Below are 21,680 nucleotides of genomic sequence, written 5' to 3'. Positions count from 1 at the left end.
CAATTACTAGTTCATATATATTGATTCCCTACCATATAGGGAATGATAGTAGACACCGGCCCATAGTAAGTACTTAATGAATAGACTGAAAGATAAAATAAAATACAAGATCATACTAACAGCATCTTGCTAAGATTACCTGGACTCCAGAACCTTTGATTCCTCCATCTTTGAGTCATATATCTGTATTAATTCCTGAGAATTTTCCACATTAAAATTAAGAAATTGCAGATCACTCTGTTGTTTTACATAAATCTGCCGTAGATATTGATAAATCAATAAGATGTGACAACAAAACTATACTGAGCCAACATGCAAATGCTAAAACAGATCAGACAGTGATAGAGAAATATGCTAAATACGTTTGTTTTTATTTTTCCTATGTTAGCACTCAGATTTGTTAGTGTAACTGGTTTCCAAACTTTCCATTACCATAAGCAAGACCTTATCGGCTATGCTAACTATGATATACCTTTAATGTGGTTAGGATTCCAAAGCACCATAAAAAAAATCAACAGACACACTCCTTTCCTAACTTGATGTTTGTTTATAAATGCTTCCCAAATAGTAAGAACAGTGTAACTGGGGACATACCTGTCTGAGATTATGCAGTTCTGCATTGGTACGTTCTTGCTTTGACTTTGCAATATCAAGTAACTCATCTTTCCTTTTTTCTCTCTCTGCTATTTAAGAACAAATATTATTAAAATATTTTTCATCAGCCATATCCACACAAACCTCTTCATTTCCAAAAATTTAACGTTCCAGTAACTTGTTTTCCCCTTGTTCCTGAACTTAAAATTTGCAAAATGCACGGCTGGGAAGAGCTTTATTCTATGATTCTGACTAGATCTTTCACCAAATTTGAAAATTTTCACAATATAATGCTGAGTCAAAAAAATGATTCAGAGAGGCACCTGGGTGGCTCAGGCGGTTAAGCCTCTGCCTTTGGCTCAGGTCATGATCCACATTGGGCTCTCTGCTCAGTGGGGAGCCTGCTTCTCCCTCTCCCTCTGCCTCCCTCTCTCTCTCTGTCTCTCATAAATAAATAAAATCTTAAAAAAAAAAGATTCAGAATTGTATCAACTGTATGATTAAATCACACTGTATGTTTGTATACACAAACACACAGGAAAAGTCTGAGAGCAAATACACCTAAGTATTAAAAGAAGCTTTTTTTGGATGAAAGGATTAATGACAATTATTTCCTCTCTTTTTTTAAGGGGGGGCATGATAAAATACATATTACTTTAATTTTTAATTTTTTTCACATTACATGAATAACTTATGAATGCATTTTCTTTATAAAAACCCAAACAACATATTATCTCTATCGACAGAAAAAAATGAGCATTACAAAGGACAAAAAAAACCTTGCCCAGCACTCCTTTAAAGACTTCCTATTTCTTGAAAACTCTTCACCTGATAGGTAATTAAAATTCCGAGTTCTCTTGAATACACATAGTTATACAGTCAATTTTTCTCAGTTCAAAAAGAGAGCAAAGAGGGGCGCCTGGGTGGCTCAGTCATTGAGCGCCTGCCTTAGGCTCAGGGCGTGATCCCAGCATTCTGGGATCGAGCCGCATTAGGCTCCTCTGCTGGGAGCCTGCTTCTTCCTCTCCCACTCCCCCTGCTTGTGTTCCCTCTCTCATTGGCTGTCTCTCTCTCTGTCAAATAAATACATAAAATCTTAAAAAAAAAAAAAAAAACAGAGAGAGAGAGAGAGACAGCCAGCAGGAGAGGGAACACAAGCAGGGGGAGTGGGAGTGGAAGAAGCAGGCTCCCAGTGGAGGAGCCCAATGTAGGGCTCGATCCCAGAAGCCCAGGATCATACCCTGAGCCAAAGGCAGATGCTTAACAACTGAGCCACCCAGGTACCCTGAGAAAGCCATATTCTAAAAACAGTTTCAGAACTTGGTAAATGAGAACCCACAGGAAGGAAAGAATCTAAAGTGCTGTACAAGGGCTAATACCAGAAAAAAAAACAGTAATATTATGCTTAAGGAGAAATAAAGTGATTCACACAGAAGTGAGAAATCAACAATAAATGCTTCACTTAAGAAAAAAATCAGTATCTTTGTAAGAAGTTCAAGCTAAATGTAAAAAATAACCCTCTACATCAATTTTAAGTAAATGTGATGCAATCTAAATAAAAATTTATAACATATCTATGGTTCTTTCCAAAAACACTTGTTTTTACATGTCATTTTTCTCATGGGTGAAAAAGGATAAAAAAATTTTATTGTCACTATTTAAGGACAAAGGCATGTGCTCTGCTATAGAAAGGCATGTGCTCTGCTATAGACTGCAACTCCATGAGACCACTGTTCTGCAGTGCTTGCCCATGGTCAGGAGGCCAGGCAGAGGAAAGAGTGACGGGGCTCTGTGCACAGCACCCCCTCCCCCAACACGGTTCATGCTCAGCCCTTCCGATGGGGTCTGTAATATCACCTCACTTTCAGAGGTAATCCTTATCCACAAAATCGAAAAAATGAAGAGAAGCACAGTGAAAGCCATGTGGCCAGGTTTAAACTACTACATTTTTTCTATTCAATTGTGAATTTATTTCTTTGCATTACATGAGTCAATACCATAATGAATGCATATAAACATAATGGATTTGCATTATTTATGCAGAGTTGCATTTAGCTTATGAATTCAATCATAAGCACAAAGAAAAAATAATAATAAAAGGAATCACAGCTACTTTAACAGTAGAAGTAATGCCCACAAGGCATCTGTGACTCTTTCCTGGTCTTAGTTCCACCTCCCTCTTGTATTAACAGCACTGTGCAAATCCTAGTGTTCAGAGATACTTGTTTCGAATACAGTTATGGCCCCTAAACAAAAGCCAACTACTTTATTTGGAGTTCAAGGATAATTTTATTATTTTTTACAGATTTAAAGTAATCTCTACACCCAACGTGGGGCTCAAACTCAAGACCCCGAGATCAAGAGTCATATGCTCCACCCACCGAGCCAGCCAGGTATCCCTCAAGGGTAATTTTAAATATATCGGAGTTTTGCCTTAATCTCTGACTTTAGAATAATCCATTATTGCATAAGAGGCAACTCCACTGTAAATATAAATGTTTTCCTAGATGAGATACTTTTGTACATGGCTGGGTTTAGCAGAGAGATCAAAGCGGAGTGGGTCCACCGATTTTCAAAGTGGTCACAGAAAACAAAAAGGTATTGGACTTCACTGATCGCTGCCTGAGCAAGCAGCCTAAACAAGCCAGCACAGGGGGAAAGGGTCTGGAGGTCTGCAGCCACCACATTCTGGCCAAGGCTCTGCCTCCTACTGCTTGGGAGAACTGAGGCAATCACTTAATCCCATGGGGCCTCATTTATAGGACTACCAGGACCCCAGAAATGTGAACTGGTATCCTCACTTTATTTGCAAACTTCTTATAAGCAGTTATGTACAAACAAATGAAACATGTCTCTAAGCTTATGTGAAGAACTTCATCTTCAATGAGAGGAAAAAAGTTTTGAAGTTAACAGAAAAGTATATTTTTAAGACATCTTCCAGCTTCAAATAAAACGTGTACATTTTTAGCCAGAGCACCTGACAGCATATTATCATGTTAAGCCTTTTAAAATTATTTTTAGGCTTGGGACGCCTGGGTGGCTCAGTCAGTCAAGTGGCTGCATTTGGCTCGGGTCATGATCCGGGGTCCTGGGATTGAGTCCCACATTGGGCTCCCTGCTCAGCGGGAGCCTGCTTCTCCCTCTGCCTGCCTCTCCCCCTGCTTGTGCTCACTCTCTGTCTCTCTCTTTCTCTGACAAATAAATAAAATCTTTAAAAAAATAAATGAATAAAATAAAATTATTTTTAGGCCTAATTCACTTTTATAATTTAAACATACAAAAATTGTTTTGAGACAGTGGTATGAATACAAAAGGTGTTTAAGAAATCAGCTTATGGGGCGCCTGGGTGGCTCAGTTGGTTAAGCGTCCAACTCTCAGTTTCAGCTCACGTCATGGTATTATGGGTTGTGGGTCGATCCCTGCATGGGGCTCCGCCCAACAGGGAGTCTCCTTGAAGATTCTCTCCCTCTGCCCCTCCCCTGACTTGTGCACTTGTGCTCTCTCTCTCTCTCTCAAATAAATAAATCTTAAATTTAAAAAAATCAGCTTAGGAAATGATAAAATATTTCACAAAATGGATTTTTTTTTAAGATTTTATTTATTGATTAAAGAGAGAGAGAGAGCACAAGTTGGGGGAGTGGGAGAGGGAGAAGCAGGCTCCCTGCAGGGAGCCTGATGCAGGACTCAATCCCGGGACTCTAGGATCACAACCTGAGCCGAAGGCAGAGGTTTAACCAACTGAGCCACCCAGGCACCCCTGGATTTTTTTTTTTTTAAGATTTTATTTATTTATTTGACAGAGAGAGAGCACGCGTGACCACAAGCAGGGGGAGTGGCAGGGAGAGGGAGAGGGAGAAGCAGGCTCCCTCAGAACCCCAGGATCATAACCTGAGCCGAAGGCAGATGTTTAACTGATTGAGCCACCCTGGCACCCCACAAAATGGATTTATTATAGCATTATTTAACAAATTCCATATACTTTACCTAGCAATATGTAATAGGATCTGAGTAAAAATTGCCAAATCAAAACAGAGGGAGACTGTTAAAATAGCCTGTAAATGTTTTCCTTCCTCTGACTTCCCACAGCATTGTCTTCATAACATCTGCATAGTACTAGATTTTCTGTGGGCCTAGGAGCTTCTTAGCAACTAACAGAGTTCCTGACACACAAAAGTTGATCCAAAGATTGTTTGTAAATCAACTGTAAAGCTACAAATACACATATATATCTTAACATATATTTACATGTATTTTTATTACTAGATTAACTTTTTGAGACCGCAATCCTAGAAATAACAGAAACAGTGACCTCTAATGGTAGAAAACTGCATTTCCCCCCATCCTTATCACATGACACGAAAATTAAGAATTCCATTCTGTGAAAAAATGTTAATAATCCATTTTGCGGGGCGCCTGGGTGGCTCATGGGGCGCCTGGGTGGCTCAGTCGTTAAGCGTCTGCCTTCAGCTCAGGGCGTGATCCCGGCGTTATGGGATCGAGCCCCACATCAGGCTCCTCTGCTGGGAGCCTGCTTCTTCCTCTCCCACTCCCCCTACTTGTGTTCCCTCTCTCGCTGGCTGTCTCTCTCTGTTAAATAAATAAATAAAATCTTTAAAAAAAAAAAAAAATAATCCATTTTGCGCTTTATAGAAATGTGTTCTCTTCCTAGAAGGAAGGGCACTGAGGGTCTATAAAACTAGACCCCAAAAATGCCAATTTAATTCTGTTTGGAACTTCACCTCCAAATCTATGATTTTCCTCATACTAAATACAAAGCCTAATAAAATCTGGCTGGTAGGGACAGAGATAAGATCTATGGGGCGCCTGGGTGGCGCAGTCATTAGCGTCTGCCTTCGGCTAAGGGCGTGATCCCGGCGTTCTGAGATCGAGACCCGCATCAGGCTCCTCTGCTGGGAACCTGCTTCTTCCTCTCCCACTCCCCCTGCTTGTGTTCCCTCTCGTTGGCTGTCTCTCTCTGTCAAATAAATAAATAAAATCTTAAAAAAAAAAAAAGATCTATACATCGGGGGCACCTGGGTGGCTCAGTTGATTAAGCGGCTGCCTTTGGCTCAGGTCGTGATTTCACGGTCCTGGGATTGAGCCCCACATCGGGCTCCCTGCTCATTGGGGAGCCTGCTTCTCCCTCTCCCTCTACCTGCTGCTCTGCCTACTTGTGCACTCTCTCTCTCTCTAAAATAAGTAAATAAACAAAATCTTAAAAAAAAAAAAAAGATCTATACATCAGTGGTTCTCAACTGGGAGTGGAGAGGGAGCGGTCTGAACTAGTGGAAACTAGTGGGGTGTGTAGGAGACAGTGTGGGAGAATGTGGCTAGGGAGATGGAATGCAATTTTTATGTTTATCTGGAGGGGGCCTAATGCAAACTACTGAGAAATTTGCTATTTTTAATCATGAAAAATTCATTCTTAACATGATAACTTCAGGTTCACGCTGATAGAACAAAACACATGTGCATTTTTCCAACTGTGATCACAGGTGATCTATTTGCAAAACCGGAAAATTGTTGAATTACTAATTTTTACCTAGTATTTGCAAAAGTATAAACATCCTTCTTCAATTCATAAGATCCTTTCTTAATGGATTTTTAAGCACACGTATTATGTTTTTAGTGAGAAGTGTAGTTATGCACTCAAGCTAGAAGAGAGGGAAGGTAGCTCATTTTATAGAAGAGGAAACAGGGTTAACTGGGAGGCACGATAGCAACTTTAATATTCCTTGCTTGGTCCCTCCAAGCATATTTAAAAAGTTGCTATTTTGAGAGAGGTGTAATTTCTTTAATCTGTCATAGTTGTACCACAGAAAGTTTAGGCTACAAACACAGAACTATTCAATCACTTAAAATTAAGTATCTATTTTTACCAGTAAAAACCAATTCATCATGCAGGCAACTTTTCTCTTGCTTGAGGCGAATGATCTCTTCTCGTTGTTCATTATTTTCTGTTGTCTTTTCATTTAGATCCTCTTCACAAATAGAAGAAAACAAAAGTCCTTGAATAAATACTACTTCCTAGAAGAATATACACTGTGAGTACCTCTCATGCCCTCAGCACCCTTTCCAATTAACATGAAGTCCTGCTGGAGCTGCAGCCAACCTATGTCTCGTATCTAAACCTCACTGCATCCCTAGCAATGACCTTGTCAGGCCTCCCGATCCCTGACTGGTCTCTCTGCTCAAACCATGCCTCTCCTATTACAGCCTATTGCCCACAGAGCAATCGGGGCTTTTTTTTTTTTTTTTTTTTAAGTAAACTCAACCCCCAATGTGAGGCTCAAACCCAAAACCCCAAGATCAAGAGTCACGTGCTCTTCCAACTCAGCTAGCCAGGCACCCAGGGCAATCTTTTAAAGTAAAAAACCTGTGGGACGCGTGGGTGGCTCAGTCAGTTAAGCGCCTGCCTTCAGCTCAGGTCATGATTCCAGGGTCTTGGGATAAAGTCCCACATCGGGCTCCTTGCTCTGCAGGGAGTCTGCTTCTCCTTCAGCCTACTGTTCCCCCTGCTTGTGCTCTCTCTCTCTCTCTGACAAATAAATAAAATCTTAAAAAAAAAAAAAAAAGGTAAAAATTTTGCTCACGTCACTTCTCTTCTAAAAGCCCTCCTATCACCCTTAGGATGAAATCCTAATCACTACCCTAAGCCCTGAATGGCCTGGCTTGCCCTATCACTCTCCCCCTTCTTTTGTTCTGTTCCTTGAACATGTGCCAACCTCAAAACCCACCCAGGGCTTTTGCATTTGCTGTTCCTTCCGCCTGCAAGGCTCTGGGCCCAGATCATCACACAGCTAGTTCTTCCCACCATCCAAGCTTCTGCTCAAATGTTCGCAAAGTCACCTTCCCAGTCCACCCAAACTGAGGTGATTCCCCTCACTCTCTAGTCCACTGTCCATTACCTTGTTGTTCTTTAAAGAGATGACAGAGCCTGTCCCTGCTGTCAAGGGTATACAGTGTGATTATGGTTTTAGCTGAAACTACAAACGTAGACAAAGCGTATGATTTGCTACAAGTCAGGGCATCATAAGAACAAGATTTTAGAAGGCTGAGTCTTTTAAATTGACCACAATAAACTTTCACAATTTCAACAGCAACTCATTGGCTCAGGGCGTAGGAGTGCTGAAAATCCTGACTCCATCCTGTTCATGTCCGTGCAATGACCTCCCCCGCACCTACGTGCTCCAGGCCCTTTGGAGGTTTATGTGAGCCCTGAACAGAACTCGGGAAGGCTTATTCTGATCTTCCCTCCAGTGCACAGATGGCACCACTTTAGATAACCACCCTGTGACCTCACCACAAAGCCCCCTGTTCTAGAAAAGCTGTGGATTAAGGTCTGGACTTTGCAGAGAGTAGCTATGTAAGCACCAGGATCACGGTCTGCCCGATCCCCCCATCAGTAAGTCACCCTGAATAAAACTCCATGTAAATGGTATGGAGTGGCCTCCTTCGCTTTTCAGTGTCAAAGTGCCTTCTCAGTCTGGAGGTACTCTACTGTGCCTCCTCCACCGTCTAACAATGAGGTACCCACTATGAACAGAGGTGAGAGTAACTTTCACCAAAACATGACTTTGCCATTCTAAGGTTGCTGGTTGCACAGTGGGAGTCTGTCTCCACGTCTAGCATGATGACCACTGACTCTGCCCCAGGGTGGGAAAGGCCAGAGAAAAGTGGGCCTACCTCCATGCCCTCTGAAGGCAAATTAAGCTTTTACTCCACCACCTACATCCACTTTCACATAAATAGGACTAACCTATTTGGTATACCTAGCCTCCCCTTCTTTATAAAACTTCAAGTAACATTACTCAGAAGGAAATGAATCATGAAGTTACTCTGAGAACAAAAATAGAAAAGAAAAACACAAAAGGAATTTTCAAACATAAAACATGCGCCAGAAAGCCACCCTGGCAGATCGCGTTTTTAGTGGCAATCCCCCATCCCTCCCTGCATTCCTCTCACAGAGGGACAGATACTTCTCCACTGCTTGACTCTGGGTTCAGCCACATAATGCTTTAGCCAACAGAGGGTGTGTCGGGTCCTTGCATGTTTCTGCTTCTTCTCTTTTTTATCTATCTATTTAAGTAAGCTCCACATGCAACGTTGGGCTCCAACTCACAACCCTGGCACCAAGAGTTGCATGCTCTCCCGACGGAACCAGCCAGGTGCCCCGGCTTCTTCTCTTAAGTTTGTGCCTTCAGGGGCGCCTGGGTGGCTCAGTCAGGGAAGCGTCTGCCTTCAGCTTGGGTCATGATCCCAGGGTCCTGGGATCAAGCCCCAAGTCAGCCTCCTTCCTCAGCAAGAAGTCTGCTTCTCCCTCTCCCTCTGCCTCCCCACCCCGCTTGTGCTCTCTCTCTCTCTCTCAAATAAATAAAACATTTAAAAAAAAATTTTTTTTTAAAGGTTTCTGCCTTCACTGGGGAAAAGCGCTCAGGCCAGCCAACTGGCGAGAAGTGAGACATGCGAAGCGGAGTCGCCCCAGAGGAGCAGCTCGGCTGGGCCCAACCAAGATGAGCCAATTCCCACTAGGCTGATACCTGAGCTTATCAAATGATTCTGGTTGCATGTTGCTGGTTGCTATGAAGCATAAATTAACAGTAGCTAACTGGTACAGCAAAGACAGCTTATTTTTAAAATATCACACATTATAGTTTCCCCCAGTCTGTTATTTACCTTGTAACATGAAAACTGCAGCATAATTCTGTACAAATGAAGTGAACATCTCCCGGTAGGTTCTAAGGCCAGCAACAGACCTCTCAATCACAAGACGAAGTAAACCCAAATGAAGAAATATGTGCCCAAGATGAAATGCTTGAATTGATGTCTCTTCCTTACCTTTCAGTTTATTGACTTCAATTTTAAGTGTCTTCAATTTCTGCTTGTAATCTTGCTTTTCTTTCACAATACAAGTCTCCACCATCTTCGCGTCTCGCAAGGCATGCTCTAACAGTTTAAATTTTCCTGAGCAGTCTGCAATGTGATTGACGGCCTCGATAATATCTTTGTCCTAAGAACCAAATTTGAAGACTGTTCTGTAAGATTTTTAAGTTTCAACTAATCAGTATACGAAGATCTCACTTAAGATACCACCACGTGCCAGGTTTCATTCTAGACACTTTTCGTCATTAACTCGTGTAATCTCACAGGAACTCTCTGAGACGGTACTACCGTTATCCCCATGTGACAGACGAGTCAATAGTAAAAAGACCACAGTTCCACAACTAGTTAGGGATGGAGCTCCAATTTGCACCTAGCCAGCTGGCCCCTGGAACCACGCATGAACCACCACAGCTTCCTGTTTCAGAAAGTTTACAACCACAATGTGATTACTCAAGAGACTATAATTGCAGTAGGAGAGCTGGTGGCCCTTGGAGGGGGGGCTTATTCTCTGGACTACAGATAAATTGCACAGGCCCCTCTCTTCCATCCCTTTGTTTCAGCTTGTTAAAACGGCAGACTCCAAGACCTTATTCCCAACTACCCAAATCAGAACCTCTTACTGTTGAGGTGGTGGTTTTAAGTACAAAAAAAGGTATCTGCTTGTGGAAAATTCAAACAATACCTAGAAGTATAAAATTATTAAGTAAAGTTTCCCTCCCTCCCCCACTCACACGGAAGAACTATTACTATAATAGCTATAATATATAATAGTTATTAGTAGCAGATTTCAGCCCTGCTTAAGGACAAGTGTTCCTGTTACAGCACCATATATGCCTTCCTGAAATGCTCACGGTCTGCACATCTCACACCAGGAAGACTTTCTGGGAAAAACAGGGTTGGCAGACCAATGGAACTTCGTGATTAGACTGGTAGCAAAAAACAACAGGCCCATTAAATATGCAAACACAGTTCAGCAAATGCCAGGGCCGACACACTAGTCAGTCTTTTCCAGCATCTTCATTAGCACTCACAAGCTCACCAGGGAGTTTGCCACAACGAAAACCAGAGTAGTTGTCAAAGCCACTAAATTGGTCACTATTTGACTAAAGACAGTTCTGTACATTTTAATATTTTCTCTTCACTTTTAAGAAAGCTTGCCCATGACCACTTTAAAACATTAAAATGCTGGGGGAAATCACGAATGAACTAGCATGAGGATCCCATTATGCCTAAATCATTCCCTACTCACCAGCTGTCAAACACATGTTATAGCAGAAGAGACTGTCAGTCACTAATCATGGCATGGTAGTGGCTCTATCAACTGCTGGATTGCTAACAGTTTTTCTCTCCATTAAAAAACAAAAACAAAGAAACACTAACAAGCAATCCGACTGTCAATAACTTCATGAGAAGGAATACTGGATACCTTGGAAGAAAACAAGTTAATCCTGACATGCTAAACCATGGAATGAGCCTTGGAGACAGAGACCAAAAGTGGAGTCCTGTCTCCTCTCTCAATGTCGTAGGGACATCATTTTAAACTTGTTTCCCTCATTTCTAAAATGAGTCTTATTTTATTTTAAAGATTCATTTATTTCTTTGAGAAAAAGACGGAGAGTGTGCGCATGTGCAAGTGCAGGGAGAGGCAGGGGGAGAGACTCTTCAAGCAGACTCCCCATTGAGCATGGAGCCTGACGTGGGGCTCCCATGACCCATGAAATCATGACCTGAGCCAAAATCAAGAGTCAGACACTCAACTGACTGAGCCACCCAAGCGCGCCTTTTTTTTTTTTTTTAGATTTTTTTTTTTTTAAAGATTTTATTTATTTATTTGACAGAGGGACAGCCAGCGAGAGAGGGAACACAGCAGGGGAGTGGGAGAGGAAGAAGCAGGCTCTCAGCGGAGGAGCCCGATGTGGGGCTCGATCCCAGAACGCCGGGATCACCCCCTGAGCCGAAGGCAGACGCTTAACAACTGCGCTACCCAGGCGCCCCTTTTTTAAGATTTTTTAAAGTAATCTCTACACTCAATGTGGGACTCAAACCCACAACCCCAAGATCAAGAGTCACATGCTCCACTAAGCCAGCCAGGTGCCCCTAAAATGAGAATTTTATTTTTTTTAAAGATTCTATTTCTTTACTTGAAAATGAGTGACAGTGAGAGAGCACAGAAGGAGAGGGAGAGCAGACTCACTGCTGAGCAAAGAGCCTGATGTGGGACCTGATCCCAAGATCCTGGGATCATGACCTGAGCCGAAGGCAGATACCCAACCAAATGGGCCACCCAGGGGCCCCCTAAAATGAGAATTTTACAAGAGACAGCAATGTCAGTAGCTCTACCATCTGATTTACAATGGGACTTAAGTAAGATAATGCATGTGACTATGCTTTAGAAAGTACAAAATGCCCTGGCAAATAAAGGTATTATTTTGAATTACCTTTAGCTTTATCATTGTAGTGAGAGCCTGTTCTCGAGCTTGTAACTGTCCTACCTGAGCAGAAAGTTCCACTAATGTGTTGCTGAGATTTTCATTTCTTGCCTACAAGGGAACAACACATAAAATACCAATTGAGTCATTTAAAAGCTTTCATTACTATCATTAGTCACAATCTGCGCTCGTTCTGTTTTGTTTTCTCTCTTTTATTTGGTAACAAAGTGGGCCAAGTAAGCAGTCATCAAAAAGAAATACAAATATCTCTCTCCATTACCTCTAGCATCCTCTCAATGCTTGTTTGCCCTACTGAATCCTATTGGTTATGCTTATAAATGTCTATTTCCCAATCTCTTCTATGTATAATTCTAGGTTGACAAAAAAGAAAATAAATGAATGAAAATTGGATTAGGAAGAGATTTCCTTTGCTGAAATAAAGTAGCATTAGTGAACCGCTATGCGCCTGTGTGTGTGTGTGTGTGTGTGTGTGTGTGTGTGTATTTTTTACTCTACATTGAAAGACCTTCACTTCATATTGGGGTATTCCCACCTATCAGGTACTTGGGGTTTTGTTTTTTTTAACCACAGAACTACATGATATATATATATTATTTGGAAAAAAAGAAAAATTAGGCTTTTTAAATAGTATCTTCATGAAGGAAGTTTAAATACATGTTATTAAGTGAAAGAAGCCAATCTGAAAAAGCTTACTATACGATCCAACTATATGACATTCTGGAAAAGACACAACTATGGAGATGGTAAAAGGTCAGTGGTTCCAGGGGTTGGGAGAGACAGGCATGGAGCACAGGATTTTTAGGGCAGTGAAACTATTCTGTACAATACGACAATGGTGGATACATGTCATTATGCATCTGTCAAAACCCACAGAATATACACCACCAAGAGTGAGCCCTGGTGTAAACTACGACATTGGGTGACAATGATGTTAACAGATTCGCTGATTGTAACAAATGCACTACTGTGGTGCAGAATGTCCGTAGCAGGGGAAGGACTGTGTTTGGCGGCAGAGGCAGGGGGTATAGCAGAAATTCATGCATTCCACTCCGTTTTGCTGTGAACATAAAACTACTCTAAGAAATAAAGTTTATTAATAAAAAAAAATCTTCCTGCTGTGAACTGAACTGCATCCCCCCAAAATGCATATGTTGAGGCCCTAACCTCCAATACAGTGTTATTTGGAGACGCTCCTTTGAGAGAGTATTAGATGTAAAAGAAGCCATGAGTGGGGCCCTCATGATGGGATTAGTATCCTTGTAAGAAAAGACACCACAGATCTTGCTCATTCTCTCTCATACATTTCCTTTTTTTTTTTTTTTTAAGTAAGCTCTATGCCCAATGTGGGGCTTGAACTCATGACCCCGAGAACACGAGTCACATGCTCCACCCACTGAGTCAGCCAAGAGCCCCCTACATTTCCATTTTTAATCAACATATCAATAGAATGGTTTTTACTTATTTTATAGCTAGAAATTGTCTAGAACTATCTGAAAAAATTAAAAAGGCATTATCATTATGAAAAAAAAGCATAATACGAAAACTATAACAACAAAAATATGGCTCTCTGTGCCTCTCATAAAACATGAGTTCAAAATATATCTGATGACCAGGTAAAAGGGAAAAGTGAAAAATCAGCCTTACAGATTTTATTCCCAAAATGCCACTAACATGATGTAGATCCTGTTTATTCTATCATATAAGGCACATTTGGAAAGCATCATGTGAAGCTACCAAAACTTGATGCTATTCATCTCAGACCTTGAGAAAGGCTTTCTAAACTAACCCATTGTTGATAAAGTGACAGATGCTCCTGGACCAAATGGGCTGACAGTCAGAAAGGTGGTGATGGAGTTCATCTCCCAGACAACACAGCGCTGTGCAGCCAACCAGAGCCGTACAGAGAACATGAAACTACGGTGGCAGATGGACGGCTGGACTTTCATACCACACACATACATTCTAATGGAAACATTCGAATCTAATTTCTCAATACCTGAAACAAACAGAATTTGGGCTAGTGAAGCTTATCACAAAATAAAACCAACCTCAAGGTCTTCAGAGAGGAGAGAGGAATGGGTTGCCTTTTGAACCATTTCCTGAAGCTGTAGCTGAGTCTTCTGAAGAACCGTTTGGCATTCGATTTGATTGGATTCAAGGGTTTTTACCTTCTTTGTGAGTGACCTGATTATTTCAGTTCTTTTATGTAGTTCACCTGAGGGAAATTTCATCAATAACCACCTTTTGATCAGATCTGAAGCTTAAAATGCATTTTCAAACACACGATTAAAAGGTTAAGTGTGCTAAATAATTTTTTAAAGGATAATCCTTTTTAAAGAATGTATTATGGAATCCACGATACTGTACCCAAGTCAAGAAACAGAATAGTGAGCAACCCAGAAGCCCCCTGGATGTCACCCTAAGCACCATGTCTCCAATTCCCACCTTCGAACCACCATCCTGATCTTAATCATTTGCCTGCTTTTTAATTATAGTGTTACCACCTATGACCACATCCCTAAAAAAAACAGTTTGATGTGAACCGTATATAATTGGGATTATACTCTATGAGTTCTTCCGTTGCTTTTTTCTGCCTAAAATGATGATCCGGAGATTTATCCACATTGTTGGATGTGACCAGTGTCTGTGCACTGTTGTTGCTACATAACATCCATTATATGATTATGCCAATATGTATTATTTATTGGTGGCCACTTGGGTTGTTTCCATTTTGCAGCTATTAGGAACAATGTTGCTCTGAATATTCTTATACATATACCTTGGTGCATTTTTGCATAAGTTTCTCTGGAGCCTTGCTACTCAAATGGGGTCCTTGCAGCACTGATATCACCTGGTAATTTGTTAGAAATGCAGACTCAGGCCCCAGACGTACTGCATCACAATCTACATATTAATAAGATTCTTAGGTCATTCGTGTGTACTCTGAACTGTGAGTATATTCCTAGAAGTGGAAATCCTGGGCCATGAGCTACATATATCTTTAACTTTAATAGATACTATTAAAAGATTTTCCAAAGTAGTTGTACCAACTGACACTCCCCATCCCCAAGCAGTGAATGAGTCTTCCCCTGGCTCCACAATACCTGCTACCCTTATATATACCTGATAATATCTTTATCAATACCTGAAAATTTCTGCCAGTCTGATAAGTGTAAATAGTATCTCATTATGGTTTTAATTTGCAGTCCCTAGTTACTAATGAGAATCTTTTTTTTTTAAGTAGGCTCCATACCGGGCTTGGAACTCCAACACAGGGCTTAAACTCATGACCCTGCGATCAAGACCTGAGCTGAAATCAAGAGTCAGATACTTAGCCAACTGAGCCACCCAGGTGCCCCTCAAGTTTCGTATTTGAAAACCAGATACTGTTGACTATATGCAATGTCATCTTCATTAACATATTTGTGTAAGATATTATATTACATCTAATGTGCAATCAAAACACTATGCATATATGTATGTGTGGCTGGCTAGGGTCAGAGTAAAATCAGATGATCATCAAAGAAATGGAAAATAATGCATGTTTAGATTGTCATGTTTATAGAATCCTTTGTATAACAAGAAGATTAAAAAAGGAAGTGCTATACAGTTATCTGTCTACTGAACAGATTTAGTGTTTTCCCTTCTAATATAGTCTGGTATGGATGTAGTGTCACCAGAACATTGAGACTTAAGGGAGGCACTAAACGGATTAAAGAATTAAAATATAGTACAAAGAAAATTTTTGCAAGCCATTTTTGAGACTGCTATATTTTTAAAAGATGACTGTTTAGATACTTAAGATCAAGTTCAACACCAAAAATTTAAAATCTTTGAGTCAGTTCAACAGAAATGGCTAGTCCTATGGCATCTTTATTCATATTCTAGCTCAAAACCAATTTCATTCACCATCACTCTTGACACTTCAGGTTAACTGGAGCTCTCTCCAGCACCCTTCCTACATTTATGCTGTCTGCCCAACCTTAATTCACACTATGCTTGTCCGATTATGAGTGTTCACAAAGGCTTCTTATGTTCACTTTAACCTCCAGGGAAGCAGGGATTGTGTTGAGATATTCTTTCTCTTATCTCTTCTGTGAGCCCCCCCCCCCTTTTTTTCCTAACGTATTTACCATTTAAATACATTTGTGTCTCGGGTGCCTGGGTGGCTGTCAGTTGAACATCTGACTCTTGATTTCCGCTCAGGTCATGATCCTGAGGTCCTGGAACTGAGCCCTGCATTGGGCTCCGTGCTCAGCAGGGAGTCTGCTTGAGGATTCTCTTCCTCTCCCTCTGCCCCTCTCCCTCCTCGCACACGTGGGCTCTCTCTCAAATACAAATATTTATTTTAAAATAAATACATTTGTGTCTAACCCATGAGCCCTTCGAATATGCTGGCATACAGAAGTGTGTAACAGATACTGCTAATGTATTTCTGACCCTCTAATTTGCTGCAACGTTCTTCCAAAGTCAATACTTTCTGCCGATCCTCTTCCCATGAAAGAAGTTGTCTCTGATGTACTGCAACCATATCATTGAGCTCTTTATCGCGATCTTTTAATTCCCCAATGAGCAGCTGCAGCTCTTTTCGTTGTTTCTCGATAGTGGAAATCTCAACTTCTGACCCGATGTTCTAAACAGAGAAAGTGGTTTTACATCAAAATAAAACTAATCAATAACATAAATCAGCTGAAGCATATTTTCTAAATAATTGTATCTTCTTTTGCTGCCAATTCAAGACAGTTAAATTATTTTTCATTCACCGGTTATAACATGGCATCAAAATTATGTAAATTTAAATGAGTTCATGCCCACTGTGCACTTTGCCTCTATAATTTTCTGTCATACCACACATGCCACTCTTAAAAAGTGGGACCGTCTGTAAAACCTTCATTGGCTAATCACAAGGAAACTCACTTTGGCATTTTTGTCTTAACTCATTCCTTCTATCAATCAACAATATTATCCCACACTTTGCCCCAGCAATTCTGGATCAATCAAGTAAAGGAAAACATGAAATAATTACTGTTTCAATGTAAATAATTCTCATAGTATCTAGCACACATACTCAGTCTACCAAGAAGAATATAATATTGTGATTGGTCCAAACTCAACACACCTATTTACAAAGGAAAATTTTCAAACATACACAGAAGACAAGGGAACTGTAATAAACTCTCTTATGTTCAGTACCTAAGTCCTACCATTATCAAGATTCTGCCACATGTTTCAATTCTCCCTTCTCTTTTTGTTGATAAAAAAAAAATACACTTCACTCTTCATACATGCATCTCTAAAAATGAACATTTTTTTTGTATCACCACAATGCCATTTCATACCTAATAAAATTATTCACAGTAATTCCCTTTAGGCATATGTCATTTTAAAGACTAGATGGTGAAGTTGGTCTGACCTAAGTGTGAATTCAGAATTAACCACTTTAGTGGCTCTATAACGTTGCACAAGTTACTTAACCTCTCTAAGTCTTGGTTTCCTCACCTGTAAAATGGTAATAACAACACTTCTTAGTTGTATGGATTAAGCAAGATAGACTGTGTGAAGCACTCCACATTACCTGGCACAGCATAAGCACTCAACAAACATTAGCTATCGTTATTTTTTTTTCCTAAGGAAAAATTTTAGATACCAACTTAAACATGTGAAAGGGATACATAGTTTTTCCAAACGTTAGCTATTATTAAGATTGTGAAGCACATTTTGAAATACGGTACTGCCCCCATCCATGAAATAAAGAACTGAAAGTGTTACTTCAAGAATTCTATCTTAAAAATAGTAGTCGAAGAGGCCGATGTATATCATTACTGCTTTCTAAAAAATAAGATTTCTAAATAAATAATGACGAATGAATTACTGTTACTTACTAGTAACTAAACACAGAAAATGGAATTTGGGTCAAGTGAGTCCAAATCACAAAATTTAAATTCTAGTCTTTGGTAACCATTCATTAATTCATTGATTCACGGAACAAATATTTGCTGAGCGCCAAGTGGCTAGAGACGTGGTAATGAGCGCGCCGGCAAGGCGCACAAATTCCGGTGTAGGAAAACAGGCAATACGTCAAACATGCAAAAAAAGAAAAAAGCTCATTTCACCGTACTCATGAATGCAAAGCTCACTTTTCGTCGTACACTCATAAATGCAAAGCTCGCTTTCAACACTTCGTGGTAAAACGGGGCTACGAGAGTGCTCCTCCCCTCGCAGGTTACCATGAAGAAAATTTGGACAAGCAGCGAGGCGGCGCATAGAAAAACAGCTCTCCAAACCGCCCAGGTGTCGTTAAAAAGTGAGCACCTCGTTACCCGCTGCTCGTCTAGGCGCCTGAGCCGAACGTCGTTCTTACTAAGCTAAGGGAACAGATGCGACGCTCCGTTTCTCCTCTTCGTACTGTGTATCGTTTTACATTTTAAGCAGAAACCGTTCCTTAAAAACCACCCGGGTTCGACAAGAGTGCTCCCCGTCCGGCGAGGCTCGCTGTCCACTCGCACCCGGACGCGCCGGCGGAGACGCTGAGCCCGCGGCGGCCGCTCACCTGGCGCCCGGCGAGGAAGGTCGCCGAAGGGTTCATGGGTGCTTCCTCCGCCCCCGGAGAAAGTCGGTGAGCGCAGCGTCACCTTACAAACGCCATAGGCGCGCCTGCCCGGAGCGGGGGCGAGCCCCGAACCCCGGAGCCCCGCGCCCTCTGCCGGTCCAAGCAAGCACCCAAACCGCCCGCCCAAAGGAACGCGCCCGCCGGCCCCGCCTACGGCGTCGCCGAAGGGCCACCTCGGCTATCGCGAGACCTCGGGTGCGCCCTCCTGCTCTCGCGCGTGCAGGTCGGGGGCTGCAAAGCTCTGAGAAAGTTTATCTGTGGACGTGAGGTCCAGCAGCCAAGGTCCGCGAAGAAACGGTTCTTCACCGTAACTCAGCGAACGAGGAAGCAAATTAAAGGCCGTTTCTGCCCCTGTCACCCCAGTTCATGACAGTTGAGCTGCTCACTTTTTTCCCGGTCTTGTCAGCCGCTGTGTACACCGGGCACTGAGAACTGTACCGGGCCATTCACACGGATACCTGGACGGACGCAGACCAAGCCCCGGTAGTTAGTAGCTGCTGGCCATCCTAGCGGACAGCTCGAAACTAAGAATCACAGATTGAGAGAGGCGGGGAAATGGTTTTTTTTTTTTTTTTGGCTGTTTTGTTTTTTGTTTGACTCTTGAAGCTTTTGAATAGCAGTGAGAACTTTGGCACTTGGTCATGACAAAATCTACCACATTCTGGAGTGAATCTAAGCTTCTTCTCGTGTTATCTCATAGACATCCTTCTTCCTTTCATTTGTTATACAGAAACTGGACTATGAAAAAAATGATACTTATTATATTTAACCCCTGATCGCTCATCCCCTACTGTTTAACCCATCACATGGCATTAGTGGCAAGACAGATTACCAAACATAGTGTGATAGTATTTCAGCTTTACTTTTTGATTGACTGTGATGAGCAAAGCATGTCCTTGTGTTCATAAAGGACAATCTGGAAAATGGAAAAATTGAAATGTCTTGCTTTGAGGCTATACTGATTTGACTGGCATTTGCCTCCTTAGGATAGGATTGTGTAGGAGAACCAACAAGACAATATCTAAGATTTAAAATCGGGGAAGCAAATTCTGACTAGTTAAAAGCATCCTATCAGTAGATGACTGGACAGTTAAGTCTTGGTGGAATGAGAAAGATAAAAAGGAATGTGGTTGAATGTCAACTTTCCAGTTAAGGAGCATTTCAATTCATGTTTCCCAAATTTCACTATTGTTAAAATGTGGCATTTTTCTACCAGGCAACCACATGCCTAAAACTCTCTAAAAGTATGTGTACAGGGGCACCTGGCCAACTGGGGGAAGCTGCTACTCTTGATCTCAGGGTCCTGAGTCCCAGCCCATTAGGTGTAGAGATTAGATAAAAATATAATCTTAGGGGCACCTGGATGGCTCAGTCAGTTAAGAGACTGACTTTGGCTCAGGAAATGATCTCAGGGTCCTGAGATGGAGCCCTGCAACAGAATATGCACTCAGTGCAGAGTTGGCTTGGTACTCTCTCCCAACCCCCACCAAAATAAATAGATTTAGAGAGAGAGCATGAGTGGGAGGGGCAGAAGGGCAGAGGGCAGGGAGGGGGAGAGAGATCTCAAGCAGACTCGGTGCTGAGCACAGAGCCTGATGAGGGAGAGCTGTATCTAAGGACCCTGAAATCACTACCTGAGCCAAAACCAAGAGTTGGACACTTAAGAGACCGTGCTACTCAGGCGCTCTTACCATGTATTTTGTCCTAAGCAACAGCTGATTTACTGAGGCTTCTATGTAGTAACTAAAATGGAACGTAAAATCATTTTCAGCATCAATTTTTTTTTAAGAGAATAAAATACTACATATCAAAGCTGGGTTTGCATTTAAGTTGCCAGCTTAATTGCAGCAAATAGTTTACAATTATAACATAAGGCTGTTTAAAGGTTAGTACTCTTTTTGCTAAAAATACCAGACCGTGAAAACGTTTACCATACATAAAGAGAATGTATGAATTAAAGTCAATCCCTGAACTTAGCACATTTTAATCAGAGATTAAACTAATCCTGCATTTTAAATTTGAGGTCGAAGAAAAAGATTCACACATGTTATACACAAGGACAATTTTAATCCTCCATTATCCTGCAGTAACATCCACTGCTGGCTTTATATGGATTAAAACTGCATTTGCCAAGAACTGTGAACATTGAGAATCTTTACACGAAGTCACATGGTTGATACAGGCACATAGACATCTTCCAGCACCAACAGAATACATACACAACACATACCAAATGGTCTTGATGGATAAATTTGCTTCATCAGATACTCATATTTAGTAAAATTCACAGTTAATGCAGAATTTCGTTTTAATTTGCATCTTCATTACACATGTTTCCTAAGATTTTAATTATTTAAAAAAACCACTCACTCATTCAAGGTTGTAATTTGCATGGCAATAAACAATGGGTTCTAAGTTTCTTAAAGGTGTCTATAGCAATTTAAAATACCAGGACGTCTTCTTTTCAATCTGTAGAACCTGACTTAAGACCTTTATAAAAACAAAGTTTAAATTCATTCAGTGCATTCATTAAAATTCATTGTCACTGTTTCTCTTCTGAGAAAGACTCATTTCAATTGCTATTTCCCAGACGATATATATATATTGAGTATCAGTGTATATTCTTTTCAATTGACTAGCAGAATTTTACTTGCAGAACAGATAGCCAGAACAAGAACTCGGCAGCATCTCTGAATGGCCTTCCACTCAAAACAATGGTGATAATAATGTATAAAATGTATTTGGGGTCTGCCCCCCACTGAAAACCACCAAACGGGTTTCCAAAGTATTTTTGGAAAATATTTTTAAAAATATGCATAATATTCTACCACATGGTGCACCATCATTCATTTCCCAATTGTTCATTTGTATCAGTTGCAATTCTCTTATATTTATGAGTAACATTGTGATGAACACCCTCACCCACAGTTTTAAGCAAGAATGATTCTATCTTTAGGATAATGTCAACTAAGTGGCTTACTGGGTCAGACTGCAGATGGTTTTAAGGCTTTAATATACTTTACCAAATAATCTCCAGAAGAGCACGAACAACTCCTACCAACATTAAGTTAATGTGACCACGAAGTGGACCGGGTTGGTAACAATGACGCAAATTCAACCACAAATCTATTAGATGCCCAAGC

At 41.1% G+C, this 21,680-nt stretch overlaps 1 protein-coding gene across 5 annotated transcripts in view; it reads right to left on the bottom strand.

The window, feature by feature from the left end:
• CCDC62 (coiled-coil domain containing 62) overlaps positions 1-18,664 on the bottom strand; it is a 41,918-nt gene extending 23,254 nt beyond the window's left edge. For 2 of the 5 annotated variants that reach the window (XM_045777991.2, XM_087857411.1), the window contains exons 1-8: positions 18,478-18,664; positions 16,368-16,560; positions 13,976-14,142; positions 11,916-12,017; positions 9,433-9,604; positions 6,474-6,575; positions 595-683; positions 140-255 (exon numbers count right to left, since the gene is read on the bottom strand). In XM_045777991.2, coding sequence (XP_045633947.1) covers positions 140-255; positions 595-683; positions 6,474-6,575; positions 9,433-9,604; positions 11,916-12,017; positions 13,976-14,142; positions 16,368-16,560; positions 18,478-18,513 — 977 coding nt within the window. In that variant the 5' untranslated portion in view covers positions 18,514-18,664. The remainder of the gene's footprint in view (positions 1-139; positions 256-594; positions 684-6,473; positions 6,576-9,432; positions 9,605-11,915; positions 12,018-13,975; positions 14,143-16,367; positions 16,561-18,477) is intronic. The other 3 variants (XM_045778002.2, XM_045778010.2, XM_087857412.1) reach the window with 2 other exon arrangements.
• Positions 18,665-21,680: the final 3,016 nt, after the last annotated feature.

The sequence above is a fragment of the Ursus americanus genome, chromosome 30, assembly GCF_024610735.1.
Source record: "Ursus americanus isolate L20-20 chromosome 30, mUrsAme1.1.p, whole genome shotgun sequence".
Taxonomy (NCBI): domain Eukaryota; kingdom Metazoa; phylum Chordata; class Mammalia; order Carnivora; family Ursidae; genus Ursus; species Ursus americanus.
This window is presented reverse-complemented; position numbering and strand designations above follow the sequence as displayed.